Source organism: Argopecten irradians, chromosome 5 (assembly GCF_041381155.1).
Source record: "Argopecten irradians isolate NY chromosome 5, Ai_NY, whole genome shotgun sequence".
NCBI classification, from domain to species: domain Eukaryota; kingdom Metazoa; phylum Mollusca; class Bivalvia; order Pectinida; family Pectinidae; genus Argopecten; species Argopecten irradians.
The window spans coordinates 43,567,306-43,590,046 of NC_091138.1; the positions used below are offsets into that span (position 1 = coordinate 43,567,306).

Here is a 22,741-nt window from a genome sequence, read left to right on the forward strand (position 1 = left end):
CTTCGAAATATAATGATTTCTCTGACCTGGTATTTAGTATATATAATTTGGGCTTTTGATGGAGATCTTATTTTCTTTGTGTTATATTAACCTGTTTTGAAACATAAAGCAGTTAAATATTTTAGAATTCTACGACTTGAGCCGGGAGTAGCCGATCTTCGCTGATCCTAGATTAGACGGTTAGACCCATTGAATTGATCAATTCGCATTATATCATTTATATATATTACGTGGAAATGGCAGTTTTATAAGTCATTTCAATCCATTATTTATAGTAAAGCAGTGCATATATGCAACTCAAAATGATATGCATGCGATATTTATAACATTTAGGAGTCTAGATATTTTCAAATAAATCAATTTTTCCGAAAAATTGCAAGCAAACTATTACTATATTTGGAAGTAAACACGCAATCATGTGATCACTAATTACCCATAGTTCTATTCTAAATTTCGCCCAATGGTATGAATGAGGTATAAGCACGTGATTTGTTTTACTGTTTTACTACACAGAACGCGCATGAATGAGGAATAAGCACGTGATTTGTTTTACTACGTTTTACTACACAGAACGCGTGCTGTTTTGTACCGTTATATGGCGAAAACCGGGTTTCATTTCCAATGTTGTGAAACATACTGAATTTCATATAAATGTTGTTGTGTAACAGGAGCGTGTTGGGTGACGTCAAACCTACATTATACTCCCGACTCTCCCTGTGTATAAAAGTAACCCAGGTTCGGGGGGAGGGTGGCAGATTTGATGGGTATGTTAAGGGAGGCAATATCGCAATTTCATGTTTAATAAAAAGTTTCAAATTGTTGGGCCAGAAACACTATCATTGTACCTTATACAAAGATATATAAATGAATAAAATAAAATGAATAAATATTTTATAAATACATAAATAACTTTGGTATTTTTGGACTGCCACAGAAACGCCTACCTTACCCTACCTAATCTATATTAACCTAACAAAACCTAAAACCTACTCTGTGGCGACTTGCAAGAAGCCTTCTCTTTTCGAATACCATCAGAGGATCTTTAACGTGCACGTGCATGTCGTGACTGACCTTACACCGGACCCCGGATTAACGTCTTTTCCGATTTCAGAAGGACAGGCTGTCCAGAATATCATCTCTACTATAACTTTATTCAATATCCGGGACTAGCAAAATTAAACCAATCGCGACAGAGTAAACACGTACAGACATGTAGGACAAAACTCATGAGGAATAAAGTATAGAGCCATATAAAGTCACAGTGTAGGTACACATTGGGAAACCAGCTTAACTGGTTAGCGTGCCCTGTCCATATTGTGTACATAAATATGTACATCCCCCGATTTCTATTACGTTCTTTATGGTCAGGTTTAAAATTTGGGATAAAAATCCTCCAGGGGCGTGGTTTACCTCCAAACTCGGAATATGTCCGCATTTTTGTAGTAAAAACGTAGTAAAACAAGTCACGTGCTTATATCTCATTCATGCCATTGGCCGAAATATAGAATTGTATTATGGGTAACTAGTGATCACGTGATTGTGTGTTTACTTCCAAATATAGTGATAGTTTGCTTGCCATTTTTCGGAAAGAATTGATTTATTTGAAAATATTTAGACTCTAAAATGTTATTATAATTGCACGCATATCATTTTGCTTTCCACATATGTAATTACCATAAATAATGGACTGAAATGAGTTATAAAACTGTCGTTTCAACGTTAAAATATCTATGAATAATATAATGTGAATTGACCAATTCAATCGGTCTAACCGTCTAATCTAGGATCAGCGAAGATCGGCTTCTCCCGGCTAAATTCGTAGAATTCTAAATTTTCATTTACCTGCTTTAGGTTTCAGAACAGATAAACTTAACACAGAGAAAATAAGATCTTTGTCAAAAGGCCAAATTACATGTATATATACTAGATACCAGGTCAGAGAAATCACCAAATTTGGAAGTAAACACATACTCACACGTGACCTGCCAATGGCATGAATGAGGTACCAGGTATAAGCACGTGACTTTTTTTACTACGTTTTACAACAAAGAACGCGTGCTTTGTACTATTACGGCGAAAATATCCGCCGATCGTGGTTTCATTTCCTACATTTGAAATTGCTAATCAGTATCATCATTTGAATTATTGTTTAATGTTCACATACCGTATTTTTTATACTCACGAATCAAGATAAGCTTGTAATATGCCATTCATTACCAAAAGTTACAAATATTTTCTGAATTACGGTACTTTCAATTCATTGGTTTTAATTTTACAAGTGCAAATAAGAGCAGAAAATTATTTTAGCAGTACTGCCAAAATTCATCATATACATTGTACACATAGTCAAGCGAAATGAGTACCTACATGTACGGTCAGACTATGAAGCCAACTTGTGGTCTACAATTTCATTTCGCATTTTCAGAGTGTCATAACTTAGTAATTTGTAAGTGATTTCTGCAGGAAAGTTTCCATCTAAACATACATAATTGATGAGAAACAGCTATTTTACTGAACATTATTTTTGTGTTGTAACTAACGTTTATAAGTCATCTGAATCAATAAACAATGTAAATGATTTTCACGGCCTACATTGTAATTCATCAGACCTTTTGTTTTTCAGTAGATTAATGAAGAACACATACAATGTAACATGTCAATTTGTTCGCCCAGGTACGGCACATATAACTTTAAGCTTCCTTGTAGCCCACTTAGTTTTTTGGGAAGCTATTACTTGTACTATACACTTACATCTACATTTGTCTGTTTCCCTGATATGGTAAGGCGACTTTTTATGATAACTTATGACCTACCTGCAATTGTTTCCTTGGGTCCCGTTTAAGTGAGATGGAAATAATGGTGTGGAATGAGTTAGAGAGTGGTGCCTGATGGTGACTATAGTGAGAGTTAATAGAGAGAGAAAGAAGAAAAATGCAGTCATACGATGTGCACTGGGTTTCTGCAGGGAATAACACTGTATCCACATGATCATTGTTGTCTCCGTTGACCTCCATAAATGTATATGACCTTGAATGTCATTAATTTTACACACTTGGTACTTTTTCATAATAGCATTCTACCAGAAACATATATTAGATGTATATATGTTTCTGATTCTACACATACAACCAATATCAAATTTAAAGGTCATTTTAAAAAATGTAATTGATTAAAATTGGTTTAAAGACTTAATAATAATTGACCCCTGCTGACACCTTAAATGAAGGTCAAGGTCATTCATATGAAAACTATGATTCTAAAAAAATGTAGCATGCTACATTTTCTGATTTCGTGGTAATTGAGAGATTGAGAACGTAACTGGACTATTGCTATCACCTTTATCCAATCTAATTAAAATAAGATTGACCTTTATCCGGTGTCTTTCTGCATTTAAACATTATAAAACCACGTTTTAATCTAGCAGAATTTGAATTCTACAAACCGTATTCAACACACTAAGCACCCTCAACTCTATAAGCACCCCTTCCCCTTTTTGAGGCCTCAATTTCACTTACATTGACTAAATACAAACTATATGAACTATGAAAACCATCGTGAAGATTTCTCTATTTGATTTCTTTTGTAAATTGATTAATGGCTTACTCCGTAAAATAATTTTATGATATATCGGTCCACATTTGGTCCTACTAAGCACCCCTTCAGTTTACAATTTTTTTAACAGTCCTGTTTGTATATTGGGTCGAATATAGTACAAGTTTTGTACAATTGGCTATTTCAAATGTAAAAACAAACACATTGGTTTATGATTTCATATGACCATGATCATTTATTATATATACACATAAATATTTATCAAATGCCATATACACCAGCATATGATTATGTACAACAAATATTGTCATTTCTGAGGATATAAAATGGTACCAGTTGGACGGATTTGACAAATCTTTCATGAATTAGATTCTACCATAGTCCTGTATACCTAATTTGTTCATTCCTCATTCACTAAGGCCCAAAAAAATATGTCTGTTTAGGGTTACCCGACCGACCCTAATTTTTTACCTTCAATCTACAACAAAATAACAAGAGCTGTTGAAGAACAGCAAAGCTCGCCTTTTCAGAAGAAGTTGATGTTCAAGTATTTACTATTTGAACATGGAAATATGACAAATTAACAGACTCAAAAACCCCCTAAAGGGCCCCAAATTGGTTGTATTATCACGTTCAGCATCCATACACATTAGGAAAATAAAATCATAAACAATTATGATGACTTATGCTTAAACAATTGACAAAATAGAAACTGGCTCAAAAACTAACATGGAAATATGACAAACTAACAGACTCAAAAAACCCGAAATTGGTTGTATTATCACGTTCAGCATCCATACACATTAGGAAAATAAAATCATAAACATTTATGACGCCTTATTCTTAAACAATTGACAAAATAGAAACTTGCTCAAAAAAAACTTTAACGTGAAATGGGGGCCAACGCTGACGCCGACGCCGGGGTGACAACATTAGCTCCCCCTATTCTTCGAATAGGCGAGCTAAAAATGAAGCATTTTAGAGTGAAAGACCCCAAAACAAAAAATCCTTCCAATCTACCAACCCTTTTTTTTTTGCCAATGTAACCCTAAATAGACATTTTTTTTGCCTAATGACATATTCCGCATTTGAATATTACATAGTTATCTCCTTTTGCGGGTTAACATCATACTTTTCAGAGAAAAACAACACGAATTTTGCTCACAAAATGATGAAGTCAAAATCGACATCTAACCACAAGGGAAGTAACTCTGTAGTATCCAAAACAGAATAGGACATGACAAGTAAACCTAGTTATTACACCCAGCTCCAATGCTTACTTTATAACCCCTTTCACATTATTTCACTCACTTCCACCCCATAAAAGTTAGGCTCTTCTAAATCAAAGATTAGACTAGTCCATCATGAAATTTCAGGGGTGTAGCTCATTGGCAATTTTCTACAAGCTATAAATATCCTAACCAATTATTTTTACACTGAGCTCCAAAACTTATACTTCATAACCTCTTTCACATCCTTACACTCCATAAAAGTGCTTAAATCGTGCAAATTATTCCCAATATCACGTAACACATTCACCCCTTTAGACACATCTAGGCTCTTCTAAATCAAAGACTAGACCAGTCCATTATGAAATTTCAGGGGTGTAGCTCTTTGACGATCTTCTACTAACTAAACATCATAACTGTGTACTATTCTGTGTAAACCATCCTGCACAGACATACTCGACTCATCATAAAGCCTCACAGAGTGGGTTATTGTGATTTATTTGGGACAATCATCCTCATCTGTATCAACGTGCGCCACCTTTCACTATAATCCCTTGTTCAGCTTCTTCATCTGAAATAACAAGACACTAATTAGTAACTTTTCTTAATTATTTTTCTAACCTAGAATTTCTGTATGGCAAAGTTTACTATAGTGATCAGAAGATAATGCTCTCCCCAACACCCTCCACCTCTGAGTTTGAAACTCGTGAGGGAAAGATGCTGTAGGTGATGGAGATAGATTGATAGTTTTTCTCTGAGTACTACTGATTTCCTTCTATCTACACCTAAAATTAACATTTTATTTATTTTAATCAATTTGTTCAGAAGGTGATGATATGTGTAGTATTAACGGTAAGTTAATAACTTTTGCAACTCTACAAAATTATCAATATCGTTTTACATTCCATTTTAAAAATCAAAAGCCATTTCGGAAAGGTAGTGGGCCTTTAAATGATAGTTTTAAACTTGAGAGATATTGCAATAGATCTTACTTTGGTCCCTGAAGGCTGTCCCTATCTGAGGTGCTGGGTTCCTGCTGCCCATGGTGGATCTGCCCAGTACTGATTGGTTGTCCTTTATGTAATGTGATATGATACTGTAAAGCATTGGACTGAAATAGAAATCAGCATTATGATACATTTTTATTGACGACTACTGGTAAGTACCTTAACTTCTCCACCGACACTTTCCTTATCCTAATAAATACACTAAAAGTAAACTTGCTTTTCATTTGCACTGTAAAAACATTTTTACTCTGTTTTGTAGAAGGTTTATACATCAAGCTAACCCCCTAAGCTTAACTGAAGGTTTCTGATGTAATTTGGCCATTCAAAAACAATCTGAAGTCTGATTTAACATTATATTGACAGTCAGCAAATTAACGTCTGATAAACAAACAGCTGGCCAATTGACTCTCATGTTATTGGAGTAATCACAAGAGGTGCAAGATTCTCAAACTACTTTTTCCACCATACAATTTGTATCCTATATATGTGTAAGTCTATTTGGAAGGGTATTATTTGGATATGAACACAATAAAAGATGCATTCTTTACATTGTACTTACATTGAACTGGATGTGTGGTCATTACGTATATTTAACTCTCTTGCTAAAAACTCTCTGTTCAACGGTTCCTTGGGTTGACCTGATTCTACAACAGAACTTCATCGTTATACAAAAATATGTATACATGTAAGCTCAATGATCTGATCTTTTTAGACTAAAAGTAAAATATTATATGTGTTTTAAACATCTAATTTATGTGAGAGTGGGTGTGATATAATGCATTTTTAAAGCAAAAGTAAGTGAAATTGAAACATAAAAAAAGTGATATTACCAAAGCATAAAATTACAATAACCAACATGATATTTAGCAGGATCCATTGTATACATAGGTTTTCCTTTGGCATTGAATATGGTATATGTCACACTTTTGAAATAATGTCCTGTCATATATTGTACAAGGTGGTTAGCAAAAAAGTTACCTATGGCCAGACATTATTGGAGCATTTTACCGTACCTGCTGTTAATACTGAAGATGAATATTTGTATTTGTTAAACTCGAGATATTCTCGGATAAGTTCATTGATGATCATGTTTTCACTGCTCAATGGAGGTTTGGCTTCTCCGTGATCATCTAGGGAATTAAACACCTCTGCCCTAATCCTGGCTTTAATCTGTCCCAGTGAACCATGATTTTCTAATGTTTCTTTGATAACTGGAAGAAAGATACAAAAATCATAATTTGGCATGCAATTCAAATTTTCAATTTTTAATAAAAAAACATATGCTTTTTCTGCTTCTTCTTCTTTTTTCTTCTTTAGTTTGTCACCATCCGTCAATAGTGACGATTATAGGTGAGGTGATACGGCTCAGTGGTGTGGGGAGGGGGTTATATACAGTGCATTTTTTTTTCTGGTGCTGGAATAGATAAAAGTAGATAGGTTGAAAACATGATAAAAATGAGGTGTTTATTTGTGGGTGGGGGCTTCAAGGGCTACGTTGTTTATGTTTGCCTTGAAGCCCTCCAGTGTAGTGTTTTGTACTGTTGTCACAGGGAGGAGATTCCAGTGTGTGATGGTGTATGGGAAAAAGGAATACTTAAATGTATCCTTTGTGGCTGCAAGGTGTATGCATAGGGATGCATAGGGATGTGTGTGTCTAGTGCGGGTGTCTACAGATGTTAGGTATTGTTCTGGGTTGATGGCAACGAGGTAGCGTGTGATTTTATATAGGAGGATGAGTCGTGATTGTAGACGGCGTGTTTGTAGTGTTGGCCATTGGAGTGTGTGTGTAACATGTCTGAGACTGAAGAAGTGTTATGGTATCTGTTATGTACATATCGTGCTGCTCTGTGTTGAGTTTTTTCTATTTGTTGTATTTGGCCAGTATTGTGTGGGTCCCAGATAGAGGAGCAGTACTCTAGTTTGGGTCTGATGAGTGCTTTATATGCGTGTTCTTTAATGTGTGGTGAATTGATTGTGAGGTTACCTTTTAAGAAACCTAGCGTTCTGTTTGCATTTGCGGCGATGTTGTTAATGTGTTTGTCCCATTGAAGGTTGTTTTGTAATGTGAGGCCTAAGTATTTACTGTATTTGACGTGCTCAAGTGAGTGGTTATGGAGAGTGTAGTTGTGGTGGATTTTGTTGCATTTGGTGGTAGTGGAGATGACGTACATTGCACTTGTCGGGGTGAAATTGCATTAGCCAGATCGTGTTTCCATCGTCCTGCGTTGTCAAGGTCATGTTGTAGTTTCTGTGTGTCTTCTTGTTTATGTATGGTCTTGTATATGATACTGTCGTCTGCAAAGAGTCTAAGGGTACTGTGTTTCATGTAGGTCGTTGATATATATATGTTATTGGGAAAAGTATGGGGCCCAGACAGGTTCCTTGAGGGACTCCAGATGTTATTTGTATGTTGTGTGAGTGTTTGCCCTCAAGAATTACTGTCTGGGTGCAGTGTGAAAGAAAATCTATAATCCATGCATGTGTGTTACCTGTGATGCCATAGTATTTGAGTTTGTACTGTCCGGCGTTTGTGTGGTACTTTGTCAAATTGAAAATTAATATTCACAATCATACTACGGAATATATTGAAATATTATATAAAAGCAACAAAAGTAATGAAATACTCCAGTAACTTTTGAATATATATACCAGAAACATATGTGTTTCTATATATGAGAAAACCTGCAGACAAGTGGGGACATGTAGTTCATATTAAATTTAGCAGAATAAAGCGTTTTAAGAGAAAATGTAACATCTGTATCCAGGAAACAACAACAGGATTGTGTACTTTACTACTTTTTTAGATAAAATTATACAAGAATCGTTATTATTTAAGAAATTCCCTTTTTACCGTCTTTTAATTCCTGTGTTGAAGTCATTTCGGAAGATCGCTTGTGTAGAACGTCACGTTATGTACGCATACACATAAAACGATGACGTAATACTCATGGTCATTTCAAAGGTTCTTATTCAGAAGTTTTAATATGTAGAGTCTATATTCGATTTTTTGAAGAACTGTAACGCGGTACAGTAATTTGTGTCTTTTCTCCTTTTGAGAAAAACATACACTTACTGAATGGTTTAAATGGCAAATTTATCTTAAATATTTCTTCACGTATAACGATTTTGACACGGCCCCCAAATATACCGGAAGTCGGATAAAGGCCTTTTGTCGATAGTCGCAATCCGCCATGTCTGAAAAATCTAACGACACTGCATCTGTCGTAAATACGTCTACAATAGAAGGTAAGCAGACGAAAAAAGTCACCACTGGCATGTAACCGAATCGTGACATTCTCATACCTTCATATGTCTTTAAAAAAACTGCATAAAATGTGTCACGAATGTGAAAATCAAAAGGATGCATCAAAAATAGGGACATTGTAATATCAATATTGTAAACATTGCAAAAACTAATATATTGCCACTCTTGAAGCGCATGCATATGAAATACATTGTAGGCCTAGCCTACTAGAAACTTGTCAGCATTTCCTTTTATGATCTTGCTATAGACATAATCGCCAATATAGACATCAAATCAACACTTCAGATTGCTTATAATTAACACTTGCACATGCCTCGTGCATATACATACAGTACTGAAAATATTACTTTAGTTCATAAATGTCAATTGTACCTCAAACCAATATCACATTTATCAAAATTGTTTTAGATGATATAAGTTTATGCGCTAGACTTTTTACAACAGCACGACAAAATTTAAGTACTATGCAATAAACTTAAAGGCCCACTACCTTTCAGAAACGGCTTTTAACTTTTAAAATAGAAATGTAAAACGAGGTTGATAATTTAGTAGAGTCGCAAAAGTTATCAACTTACCGCTAATGCTACACTTATCATCATCTTCTGAACAATTTAATTTAAATAAATAAAATGTTAATTTTCATAACGCGGGTCGTCTTACGTTTCCCGCCGTCGTTCTAAATGCCGCGCGGTAGTTGATTATCGCTGCCACAGAAGGCAAAACAGTGAAATGAAACCCAACAGTTATCATATATTACGCAGGATATCTTGCATAAGCTTCATTAGTCCGCTAAACCTGCCTATATTATTAGGCTTTTTTAAATTTTTTTTTGCCTAATATATATATTAGGCAAAAAAAAAAAAAAAAAATTAAAAAAGTCTAATAATATAGGCAGGTTTAGCGGACTAAAGCTTCATATTATAACCTCATCTTAGGCCATCGATATATATTTTCTTATGTTATCTATGATTTTTAGAAACCTTTAAATTTTGCTCCGGAAAGGTAGTGGGCCTTTAAGAAAAGAAGATTGTGCAAAAGAAATTCATAAGATGATTATATATACGGGTAATTGTCCTGGGACCAATTATGAATTAATATAAAATATGTAACATACATAGAGATACACTACTAAATATAACAGTATAAACAGGGGTTAATAAATGTTCTCTGCTATTAATCTTTATTAAATTGAATTTTCCATGGGTTTTAGTTACCTGGCCATGATCAAAGTTATATCTCGAACTCTCCTCTGCTTCAATAAACTGCTATACTCTCTTGACATAACAGAGCGTATATAGAGGCGTGGATATCAAGGTATGATTTTAAATAATCTGGCATCTCTCAGCACACATGTACACGTCCCTCTTGTTAATGTTACGAATGTCAATACAATGCCTAAATGATTGGACATAGATACATGTGCTTGAAAGACTCCCTTCTAATAAATTGATATTTTCAGGTTTTGATACTGACAATGAGGGAGATGAGGATATCCATTACTGTAAGAAATGTCGCATCATGTTTACAAGTCTGGAGGAATACCTTCAGCACAAAGTCAAACATGACAACTACAAGGTCACATTCTCACGTTCTGGTCACGATCGACGGATGGTTGTTCCTAAACTGATTCAGAAACAGACTGCAGACACATCAGTGGCAGAGAATGAAGACAATCAAACTACAACGGAAGGGTCAGAGAAAGAAAATACAAGTACAAAGAAAAAGAAACGAGGTAGCTTTGAAATCAAATGGTTGCATTGCTGATAATGGTTATAGGTACTTCCGGGTATATGAAATAAAACATATATACTAGGTATATGTACTTTATAGTGGCTATCATATTATATATGTGGGGGTTTTAATTTCACTAAATTTTTGGATTTATCCAAGTATGTGAAATTTAAAACCTTGTGAAATTTAAGAAACATATTATAGCCTATTAGTATTGTGTGATTGACACTTTTCAAATTAAAGATAATTCATGATAATAAACCCCTGCGAATAAGTTCTGAAAAAAAAAATCACCTAAGTTTAACAACTATAATATAATAGCTATAGCTCCATGCTTAAAGAAACCTTTCAGCCTATAAACTGGCAAGAAAACTTTGCACTTCTGATATTTAAATTAAATATATAATATAATGTATCCCTAATAATTTTATGGATGTTGTACATGTAACTTTTGTTATTTACCAGTATAAATTTCCAATTGTATATAGAATTGGACTCTTGTTCCAGACAGAAAAATGTATCTGTATGAGAAAACTTTCAGAGCTGCAATAAGCGTAAGAGGCAATTTTGATAATTATATTCAATGATCAAAAGTATCCAGATGAATGATGCAATACCATGATAATTTTTTGTCAATGTATAGTTGTACCATTGCCATCTGTTTGTAGGTCGGAAAAGGAAGATAAAGGGAGAGGCATTAGACATTAATAAGGAATTGGTGATTACTGACAAGCCAGCCTACTATTGTCCAAAATGTGACATCAAATTTAACAGGTACAATATACTATTATACAAGCTTCATGATAATCTGCTTTGATCACTAGCATGATAATAAGGGGTTTTGAGATCCCAGATGATGTGGTAAAGTACGATTTACCATCAATTAATCCACCGTCTGGTGATTAATTTATATAATTAAGATGTCATCAAAATAACGTCAAAATATGATGTCACAATCATTGGAAATTGGGACCAATCAACAGTACAATTTACTTTACCCTCATTGTTTTGGGCTCTTAAAACCCCTGTATTTAAACACCATAATATGCGCTGTAATCATTCACTGTAAACTACTGTCTGTGGTTGGTAAGGTTTATATATAGTGGCTCCGCAGTAAGATGATGTTATTTTCCCACAGAGAGGCGACATTGAGACGACATGTAGAATATGTACATGACTCAACAGGAGACTACACCACAAATGTTGGAGAAGAGGATGGCGAGGGGGGAGAAGTCGAAGCTAATATTGGACGTGTCATCAAAAATGACGAAACAGAGGAAGATAGTGTTGAGGATCCGGACTACAAACAAAAGAAGTCTACCAGTATACCGACAGCAGATACTAATAATGAAAGAAGATTTGAATGCCACATCTGTCAGAATAGATTTAAGGATGTAAGTTTGTAATAATTGTTCTTGGTGAAAAATTCACTTTTCTATCATAGAAATTACTGAATTACAGCAAAATGCACTGACCTAATAAAATAACCGAACACATTACTGTGAAGAAGTCATCCCGGCGGATTATCCTTTAGATCTTTACTAGTAACCAGCAAAGATGTCAGAATTTTCTCCCCTCTCTTAATGCTAATTACGGTTATAAAATATTATATTGATAGTCAATATAAAATAAAAAAATAATTTGATAGATATTTTTGACAATCTTTAGGTAAATGTAGTATTCTTTGAGTAATTTTGAATTTTCTGATAATGATTTATTATTTAGATTCTTTGAAATGATGTGCAGCAGACTCAATAACATTTAGGAATCTACAGATACAATTTTCATTTTTTTTTTTGTATTTCTGTATCATCAATGATGAACTATGCTTTCTTATGTTTCAGTTAAATGTTTTAAAATGTCATCTGTTAACACACAGTAACAAAAGGGACTTTCCTTGTGGTGTTGAAGGTTGTGTGTTTGCCTTCAAAACTAAAGGATCTCTGAAACGCCACATGAGGAGACACACAGGTGATAATAACTTTAATATTCATCTTTAGTTACATGTTATTATGCTGCCATTTGTTGAGTAATTGCTATTCTATATAATATTTTCTTTTCAACCTTTATAATCTATATGAGTTTTTACTTCTCATTATATGTTGAAAAATATAATATCAACATATAGAACTCACAATAGATTGATGAGGAATGAATTAATTTCTCAGATTTGATTGCATATATACAGTTTTAGAAAATTTAGAAGCACCTGGTATTAAGTATCAAGAGGAAGATGATTTCTAATATAATTTTTTATTTTTTTTTTGTCAATAATATTTCTGGATATTTTGAAGGAATAATTAGATACATTTTTTTCCAGGGGAACGGCCATTTTCCTGTTTAAAATGTGGAAGATCTTTCACCGAATCTGGGGCACTGACACGTCATATGAAATCAAGGTGGGATATTTAGCTTTTGTTTTAACTGTCCATTAGGTACAGAGTAATAAATATTATTTTGATAAGTTAATATCCTATTCATTCAACTGCTGTCTAAAAAAATTTCATTCACATAATGACACTTTGAAATGAAATGCAAACAGTTTCATCTCATTTTGAAGAAAAAAGAAAAGGGGGAAAAACATATCATAAAAAGAGAAAAAAACAAAGATAATATTTTTGTAACACTTGAATTATAAAGTTAGCATTAAAAAGTGAAAAAAAAAAAGAGAAAATATCAAGTTCATGTATTATTGAAGGAGAGGTCTTATATATAGGCCTAGCCTGTTGCCCAATCCTATTGATTTATATCAATAAAATTTGTTGAAATTGATATTAATATTGACTTTGGCTTGGACAGGATTGCCATAAAAGGAGAAAGAAACATACATTTGAAATTCAAAATTTAGCATTATCTTGTAGAAAAAAGTTTCAGAAATTACAAATTGACTTTGTCACCAGGATTCCTTGTACCAGTAAGAGTGATAACGACCTGCCTCGTTATGGGAAGCGTTGGTCATTTGTCACTTCACAGACGTCGTCGGAGGAATGTGTAACAACAGTGGATGGAAAAGAGGCATGTGAACTAGAAGAGGGCGAGATACTCCCCGGAGAAGTTGCTGCTATGGATGCAGAAAATAGTGAAATTGTGGAAGCTGGACAAACAGCCTCCAGTTCAGAAGTTGAACCGGTCCAAGAAAAAGAAACAGTTCCAGAGGTTCAGGAAGAAGTTTCTACAGTGTGTAAGGTGAGATGTGATGTGAACTTGTACCATATTTAATGGTTAACAGACATAGCGAAATTTGGCTGTCCGACGGACGTGTCCGGCAAAATTTGACTCGGTCTATTTTAAATATCGGACCGGACTGACCGGCTGGCAATTATTGAGTACCAGAAGTCAGTACAAAAGGCGTCTCTGAAGTATTATGCAGGTGTCAAACCTCGCAAAAATGTAAACTGCATAGATAATCATGAAAACAGCTGCCTGGAAACTTATAGCAGGAATTTATGTTTATTTTAAAAATTCACATTAATGTTCAGTCCAGCAAAATGTTGTTCGGTCTGGCTAACTCACAGTCCTTGCCAGTCCGTATGTTCGGACATTTTTTTCAACTTTCGCAATGTCTGGGTTACTACCAATTGAAAAAATTAATCGCGTATTTTTGTCATTCAGTAATTGTATGGAAAATTGGAAGAGTGCATGATGTATCTGCTCATTGTGACACTATGATTAGGAAAATTTCTTTCTGTCCTCATTACTCTATTTTGCTTGATTATAGCCGTCTGCTCATCTGCTTTTTTCAGCAAGACTATAATTTATGTAGAAAGTTTTAGGCAAGTCTAGAACATTAAATTACAAATTTGTATGAGTCCCAGTACAAAGAGATTAAATGGATTCTCAAAATTTTGGTGAGTCTGGTCTCAGGAAAATTATGTTTATGATCTAGACAACTCTAGGCGAGTCACCGAGAGTTGGTCTCCTGGATGACAGTTCTAGTTTTTATCTGTCTTTGCTGCCATCTTTATATAGTTTGTTGTGTAAAAAAAGCCAAAGTGGGATATTTGGATAAAACTTGCAGAAAACTTGCATCACACTAAGTTTATATGCAGTGCACTTCTGTTAAGATCAATAGGATCTCAATCTGATTTGGACAATAACTTCCCACTATAAGTTTAAGATGCTCCACCGCCGACAAATGGGATTTTTTCACTATCAAAAACAGGAGCAGACGATTTAGTATTTTTCTTCAGTTACAAAATTTACTTACTTTACAGCATTACCACTATTGAAAAGATTGAGCTTCTAATTTTACTTCAAGTTAAAAATATGAAAAATAATTAATTGCATCTTGAAAAAATTCTGTGGCATTATATTCTGTATGAAATGAAGTACTGATTGCGCATGCACCAAAGGCGAAATAAATTATTTCATTTTATTTTTTGTGTTAATTAGGCATATATATACACGATTAAACACCAATCATTGTTCAAATGATGAATATCATTTATGCTCTGTCTGCGGCGGAGCATCTTTAAAGAATTGATGTAGTAATTATATAATGACACTGAATGATGTGCAGAATGCATGTATTATACACACGGGTTTAAAGTATACAGAGATGATGCAAATGGTTACTCTATTTTATTAATTTTTTTTTTCACAAAATGAAATATTTTTAAAGTTGATGGATTAAGCTACAAGATGTAATGAAGAACAAAGGGAGAAATATTAATGACCATGTCTACGTTTATATCCATTAGGTTTGTAAACAAGATATGACGAGTGTGGAAGGGCTGAGAGTCCACCTGCGGACACATTTAGCAGATGCGACATTCCATTGCGTTATGTGTCACTATGTCACGGAAAGCCGAGCAGATCTCTCCAACCACATGTGGTCACTACATCAAAGTCAAATTAAGGTTGGTATCAAACTTTAAAAAATAAAAGTTTTAATTGTAAAAAAAAATTTGAAGATTTTATTCAAAAACAATATTCTGTCTTTGATTAGTTACTTCCTTGCTGTTAGGTGCCCATTGTGAAATCATTATTTTATTATAAAAAATTCATGTAGTTTACTCTAAAGAGTATGACAATATGCTCGCAAGCACATGTTGTCACAATCAATACCTACCAGCAAGGGTAGATAACTCTGTAATATGCAAATGCAGAATGCTTTCTCTCTGTTCAAAAATTGTTATTCAGAATTTCAAAGTAATCTTTCTTTAGCCAGTAGTAAGTGTCAATGTCCCTCTGTGGTTCCTGTAAGAGATTTGTTTTGTTGTTACAGGGTGCTGAGCAGATAGAGCCGGTATACCACCTAAGTCGTACACCAGACGATAGCCTGGACAAGGAGATGCAAACACAGTTAGTATCACACATAAATACATTAAATGACATACCAGATATTTATGTGGCTTTTATCTTACCATACTGGTTAAAAGGTGATAGTAAGTAAAGTTAATAATAGTGCAAAAAGTAGAAGTTAGTATCACATATGCATTTTTTATCAAGTATTAAAGATAACAATATCCCATATTACAGATATTAAATGTCATTATAGATATCATATCCTATATTCACTCGTATATGGCTTTTACGTTCCTATTCTGATTAAAAATATTTACTGTATTTGACTCAAGTAGCGCTCAGGGCGTTTAAAAATTTGAAAAAATCATAGTGAAAAGATGATAATCAGGCAAAATTATTGCAAATCTATAGCTTTGTATAGTTTTGGTCTTTATTTATGCCTGGGCAATTAAAATTGAGACCTCAAAACGGGTTAGGAGAGCATATAGGACATGGGCGCTTATAGGGTCGAATACGGTAACATAAAAACAAAAGCATGAAAATAACACCTTTTGCTTGGAAGTTTAAGTTTCTGTTGTTTTTGTTTGCGATTTCAAGTTCTTTCTCTTTAGATAAAATTTTATGAAACTTGTCTCAAAGTTCTTATTTGTGCATTCTGTGGTATAATCTTAATAGCCAACATTATGTTTGTTTACAGCAATGCAAAGATAGCTATACGTCAAATGTTACAACTACCAGCTGCGGACACCAGTACCACCGGCAGCACAGACACAACTGGTGACGCCGAGAATCATGTGTTCAGATGTTCCGTTTGCAATAAAGTATTCAGAGCCAACTCTAACCTCAGACTGCACATGAGGTCACATATAGGTTAGTGTTATATCTCTAGGAAGGGGGGAAAGGGGAGAGAGGAGAATGTTCCTGAGTGGTCAAAAATATTCTACCATTAGCCATCCACCTACTGGTTGTGTTCGCTTACCTTAGCAACGGTTGCATAGGAAATTAGTTAGGTATGGTGTCATGCGGCCATTTGTTTTGGGATGCTACATGAGGTAGTTGCCAGATATTGCCTGTAGGATGATGATTTTTCTCTGGCTACCAATGTTTTTTGGTTTGGGTCATATCCTCAATATATCACCAAAATCTATATTTACAAAGCTCATAGTAGAATTGTGTCACACATAGGTCTGGCTTTGAACTTAAGCCTTCTGTTTAAAACATTCCAAGGTCAATGAAAAGGTCATTGGTACCTACTGTTTAACTATCAATGGGCAAATCTTTTGCTTGTGTCTGAATCAGTTCTTTGATAAAGTATATGTAGCTTTTGTAGAGATGTTTGTTTCTGAATGTTTTAATTACTTAATATGGTAAAGCATGGTTATAACAAACCTCTGGGGACCAACAAAAGCTGTGATAATTAAAAACATATTTCATCATACACACATTGCAGGCATCTTATAGGAATCTTTATGGGGACTGAAAATTACCTGTTTTACTTTACATTAATTATCTAACATGTATGTTATTTTATATTTTAGGTGATCGCCCCCACAAGTGCCCGCATTGTGACAAGTGTTTCGTCACAAAAGACACGCTATGTAAACATATGAGCGTCCACAGTGAGGAGAGACAGTATAAATGTGGTGAATGTGGCAAACTTTTCAAGCGTATTTCCCACGTACGCGAACACCTTAAAATACACAGCTCGGATCGTCCCTTCCCCTGTGAGCTGTGTGACAAGTCCTTCAAAACAGGGGTAAGTTAAAATTCTTTTGAATTCTAGAACTCAAAGAATTGTAAATCAACTTATTTTGGGGTGCAATTAAATTTTTGTATGTTGCAGACAGTAAGAAATAGTAAAAATAAATTGTCATAAAATTCTAAAATACAGGTTAAGTTAAAGCCTAGAAGTAAATATTGCGAAATTAAATTATTGTAAAAAATTTGTTTCTTATAAAAACGTGAAATTAAGCCAAATAAGTTTGTTCACTATATTGGTTGTAAACTTTTATAGGATAAAAGAATCATATACAAGAATTCCCTTATAGTTTCATTATGAAATATTTATCAAAATTCTAAAAGTGTGCAGCTGGAAGTTTAAAAATGTCATTTTAAAAATGCAATAATAATTCTTGAAGTTCAAGTCTCATATAAATGATGTAGTAAATTGTTCAAGAAATAATCAACTTTGCTTAAAGTGAATAGTCAGGCAAAGAAAACCATAAATGTTCTAGTTCTCCATATTAATACGACGGCAAAATAATCAAACTTTGCTTGAGCCGGGGGACGTTTTGAAATTGCAACAGATTTTGAGGAGGATTTTATTTTTCCATTTCATAGAAATTATACTGGCAGAACTATCCTTGCCCGATGCAAATCTGCAAATTATTTAGTCTCTTATAAAAATGGCTGTTTTCTGCAGAGTTTAGAAAATTCAATTTTCATAACTTCTGTAATAATGGTTGAATTTCGAAATCACCTCTGCAGAAATTACAAACTCCCTGATTATGTAGTGATTCAGTTTCAAAGTCGTGCTTTAATTACTATGTCATGTTTACGGTTTTCACAGAATGCCATGAAGGTTCACATGAGGACCCATACCAATGTCATGCCTTATGTGTGTCCATATTGCCGTCGACACTTCCGAGAGAAAGGCTCTCTAAATCGTCACAAGCGTATGCATACCGGAGAGAAGCCGTATGTGTGTAAACTCTGCGGAAAATCGTTCTCCGAGCATGGTACACTCAACAGACATCTAAAGGCAAAAGGTACCATGTTTATCTTTAAAATATTCCCTATAATGTCGTTTTGAGTACTGAAAACCAACATTCTTTCGTATGCGATTTATTACGCAAATTTTGCAATCAAGGTTAATTTGAAAAAGTTCATATCCATGAATAAATATCTTCTACAATTCTTGTACAATTTGATTAAAAGGTAACACAATTCAATTTTAAATCTAAAAAAAATTATTTCCTTGAAAATGCTTTGAAATGGAAAATCGCGAAATTAAGAAGCCGCAAAAGAAAGTTAATTTTACATTAGTTTGGTATTGAAATTAAGGATGCCTAGCGAATTCTGCAACCACTGTTTTTGATTATTTTGTGAAATCAGGACTTGAACTGGACCATTGTGAGTTGAAATGAGTCATTCTGAGATATGAAATCTGTTCTTGTGTTTGTTGTAGTGCCGTGTTCACGTCAGGTAAATACTGAAGATCAGCCAGAAAAGCCCAAGAGGACACGTAGTACTTCCTACACGAATGTTTTGGCCGAATATGTTGAAGTGCCAAGTTCACACCAGGAAAATGTTGAGGATCAACCTGCAGAAAAGCCCAAAAGGACACGTAGAAGCTCCTACACAAACGTGTTGGCGGAATTTGTTGAAGTGCCAAGTTCGCGGGAGAGAAATGCTGCAGATCAGCCAGAAAGGCCCAAGAGGACACGTAGAAGTTCCTACACGAATGTGTTGGCGGAGTTTGTTGCCGTGCCGTGTGCACAACAGCAGAATGTTGAAGAGCAAGAAGAGCCAAGGAGTGGTACCTCCTACTCCAATGTATTGGCCGAGTTCTCGACGTTAGCAGACACACAACAGTACATCACCACAAACGAGGTGGTTAGGGCTCATCAACAGGTAACTAGTTTGAGTAATAACAATACATGTTATTCTTTCATACCTACACGTGTAATACTGGCTGGTCTAGGGCAATACACTCATGTCGCCTGAGGCTGTATTGCATGGCTACCCATGCAATAAAGCCTCGTGACGTCACGGCGTCAACAAAATCTCTATTTCCTCGGTAAAATTTTAACATTTTTTTCACAAAATTGACTGGTTTTACTATAAAAGATGCAAGCAACGGAATTTGTGTTGAAAATATCACGTAATTTTTCATGTATGGAAATTGACTTCCAGTCGTGGATTTCTTCGAATTTATTTCAAAATGGCGGGATATTATAGTTGTAAAATTGCAGTAAAACGTCGTGGTATGAAAGAAAAATACTCTTTCATAAGTGGATATGAAGGATAGGGATATTCTACCCTCGGGATCACAAAATGTTGCAAAACCCTCGGCAAGCCTCGGGTTTTACTACATTTTGTGACCCTCGGGTAGAATATCCCTATCCTTCATATCCACATATGAAAGAGTCTTATAATATGTACCTGTAGCTTCTTGTCTTCATTCACGTTTAGTCTTCTGTCAGCAAACAATAGATTAAACTTCCTGTGGAATTTGATTGTATTTCCTTTTCCCTTATGCAATGAAATGTAACTTTCTAAAGGCTTTATTGGCAAACATTCCTAGAATCTTCTGTTAAGAAAAATTATTCCCCTGGCTACAGTAACTGTAATTAAATGTAAAGACATAACTTACAATATTTCTCATAAAAGTCAAATAGAGTTTAAAAGTATTTGATTTCATTCAAATTTTTAAAAATCAAGATACTTCAAATTTTTAAAATATGATACATGTACATATATACAGATTTATTGGGGAAAAAATCCCAATAATATGACATTTATCCACTGAAAATGTCATAATAGAAATATTGGGAAATTGATATTGATTGTTGAGATATGCAAATTGTTTGGTTTTCCAATTATGTTTTTTGGATTTCTTTTAAAATGGAAACAAATTATTACAAATTGTCTGTTCTTTTCTCAGGTGGAGAGTCAGACGGAGTATGTTGTACTACATACAGACCTAAGAGATGATAACCTTCACAATGTAGAGATTGTCACAGAGGCAGCAGTGGACACTACCATGTTGGAGGGGGTGCAGGTTACGGATGATTACATTGTTGTCACCGATAGCGACCAGGGCATGAAAATCCTGGACTCAAAAACAGGGGCGATGATTGCCATGATGCCTTTGTCACAACTAGCCGACGGCGACAATCAACTCATAAATATGACATCAGAAAATGAAATTGAGGCTGTTGCTATGGCCCCCAGTTCAACTTTGGACTTGTCCGATTCTATTGTAGAACAGGCCATGATGGTTGCAAATGTAGAGGAGCAGGTTGAAACCACGGAAACAGTACAGAGTATTGTGGACGGTGATATAACTGGAATTGTCACCGAGGAGATGATCATTACGTCTGAAGCAGACACAAATCTGATCGAAAGTTCGGCTCAGTAGTGTTTAATTGAACAGCATTATATCAATTCATATGCAGTGAGCTTGTGCAAACAGAGCTTTTTTGTTGTACTTATACACAGGGACTTGACACAAATTTCTAATGGTCAATATATATATATTTATGTATTATAATATTAAGGATATGAATCGGTTTGAAATTTGTGCCAAGTCCCTGCATGCTAAAAACAACCATTGAATTCAAAATGGCCAAAAATTTTTTAAGTTGAGAAATACAAGAATCATTGCAATACATATGTATACACCATTTGAAATTGTTTTACATTTATTAAAAAAATCAGGTTTTAGAAATTCATAAATATTTCCTTAGTTGCCAAATGAGACATTTCCATATCATGTTTTAATTATCTGACTTTGAAAAATTCTGTGAAAGTTACTATTATATCTGATTTGAAAAATTCTGTGAAAGTTACTATTAAGTAGATAAAAATTATGGAGGATTTTTTTTCTGACAATTTCTTTAGAATTATGCATATTGATTGGCTGTTTTATTCAAACTGCAAAATTTTTAGAAATATTTATTCAGCTTCAATATTTTAAATGACCACAACACATTTACCAGTCAAGTATTATCTTTACTGGCAAGATATTATTTCCTGCCATGAGTTCATTTTGTAAATTTATTTTGTAAAAAATGAATTTTGTAATATAAAATGAGCGCCAGTTTATAGTTTACAATTATTTCATATGAGATGTAAATTACAATTTATGCATATTTTGTTTGATATATCCTAGCATAAATGTGTACAAAAAGAAAATTTATTAAAAGGATAATTAAACTTGCATATGTCTTTCTTTTCTTAATCAATTACTACTGCAAACGTTAATATTTCAGTGGTAGTTTTATTTTAACGGTTTTCCTGCTGTCTTTCAACCCCTAAGTCATGTACAGCGCTAAATTTTTTAGAAGGGTATTTCCGGTATTGAACCATTTTCAGATTTTAACATTTCTGCTAATTTGGCTGCGCTAAAACTGGTATATATTAATTTGATAGAAAGGAAAGGAAAAATGTCAGTGATTCTGGTTCTAAATAATTGTTTTTAAAGATCAGTGTTTTGCTGTATATTTAAAGATGCTCCAACGCTGAAGATGCTATTTTTTCTCTATCAAAAACAGGGACAAACTTACTTCGCTTTACACCATTGCCACCATTAAAAAGTTTGAGCTTCTTATTTTACTTCAAGGTAAAAATATTAAAAATAATTAATTCCGTCTCCCAAAAAATATCCACGGCTCTATACCTTGTATGGAATGAAATACTGATTGTGCATATACAAAAAGCAAAATAAATGATTTAATATGTATTTTTGTGTTAATTAGATACACACACATACAGTATACAGTATACTGTATATACACGATTAAACATCATTTATTGATAAAATGATGGGTATCTCAGTGATGGAGCATCTGTAATTAACAGTTTGTCTCGCTTGGATTGTATTTACACATCATACATTTTTTTACCATATGTCAGTCTAGTTCCTTAAAAGGCCTGAAAATGTCCATTGGACTGTAAGATATTCCTAGATACAAATATAAATTTTA

The 22,741-nt window shown here is 34.1% G+C and overlaps 2 protein-coding genes across 2 annotated transcripts; one reads left to right on the plus strand and one right to left on the minus strand.

The window, feature by feature from the left end:
- Nucleotides 1-3,760: 3,760 nt before the first annotated feature.
- LOC138323964 (centrosomal protein 20-like) lies at nt 3,761-8,732 on the minus strand. The gene is made up of 5 exons (XM_069268922.1): nt 8,640-8,732; nt 6,802-6,999; nt 6,348-6,432; nt 5,774-5,892; nt 3,761-5,352 (listed from the first exon to the last, which is right to left on the minus strand). The coding sequence occupies exons 1-5, from the start codon at nt 8,665-8,667 to the stop codon at nt 5,306-5,308; spliced, it is 477 nt and encodes a 158-aa protein (XP_069125023.1). The 5' UTR covers nt 8,668-8,732; the 3' UTR covers nt 3,761-5,305.
- A 169-nt stretch (nt 8,733-8,901) lies between these two features.
- On the plus strand, nt 8,902-21,975 carry LOC138323963 (transcription factor E4F1-like). The gene is made up of 14 exons (XM_069268920.1): nt 8,902-9,034; nt 10,513-10,785; nt 11,453-11,558; nt 11,923-12,178; nt 12,629-12,755; nt 13,105-13,183; nt 13,685-13,970; nt 15,485-15,643; nt 16,012-16,088; nt 16,729-16,901; nt 17,570-17,787; nt 18,601-18,799; nt 19,219-19,664; nt 20,698-21,975. Exons 1-14 carry the CDS (start codon nt 8,980-8,982, stop codon nt 21,172-21,174), a joined length of 2,931 nt encoding a protein of 976 aa, XP_069125021.1. The 5' UTR covers nt 8,902-8,979; the 3' UTR covers nt 21,175-21,975.
- Nucleotides 21,976-22,741: the final 766 nt, after the last annotated feature.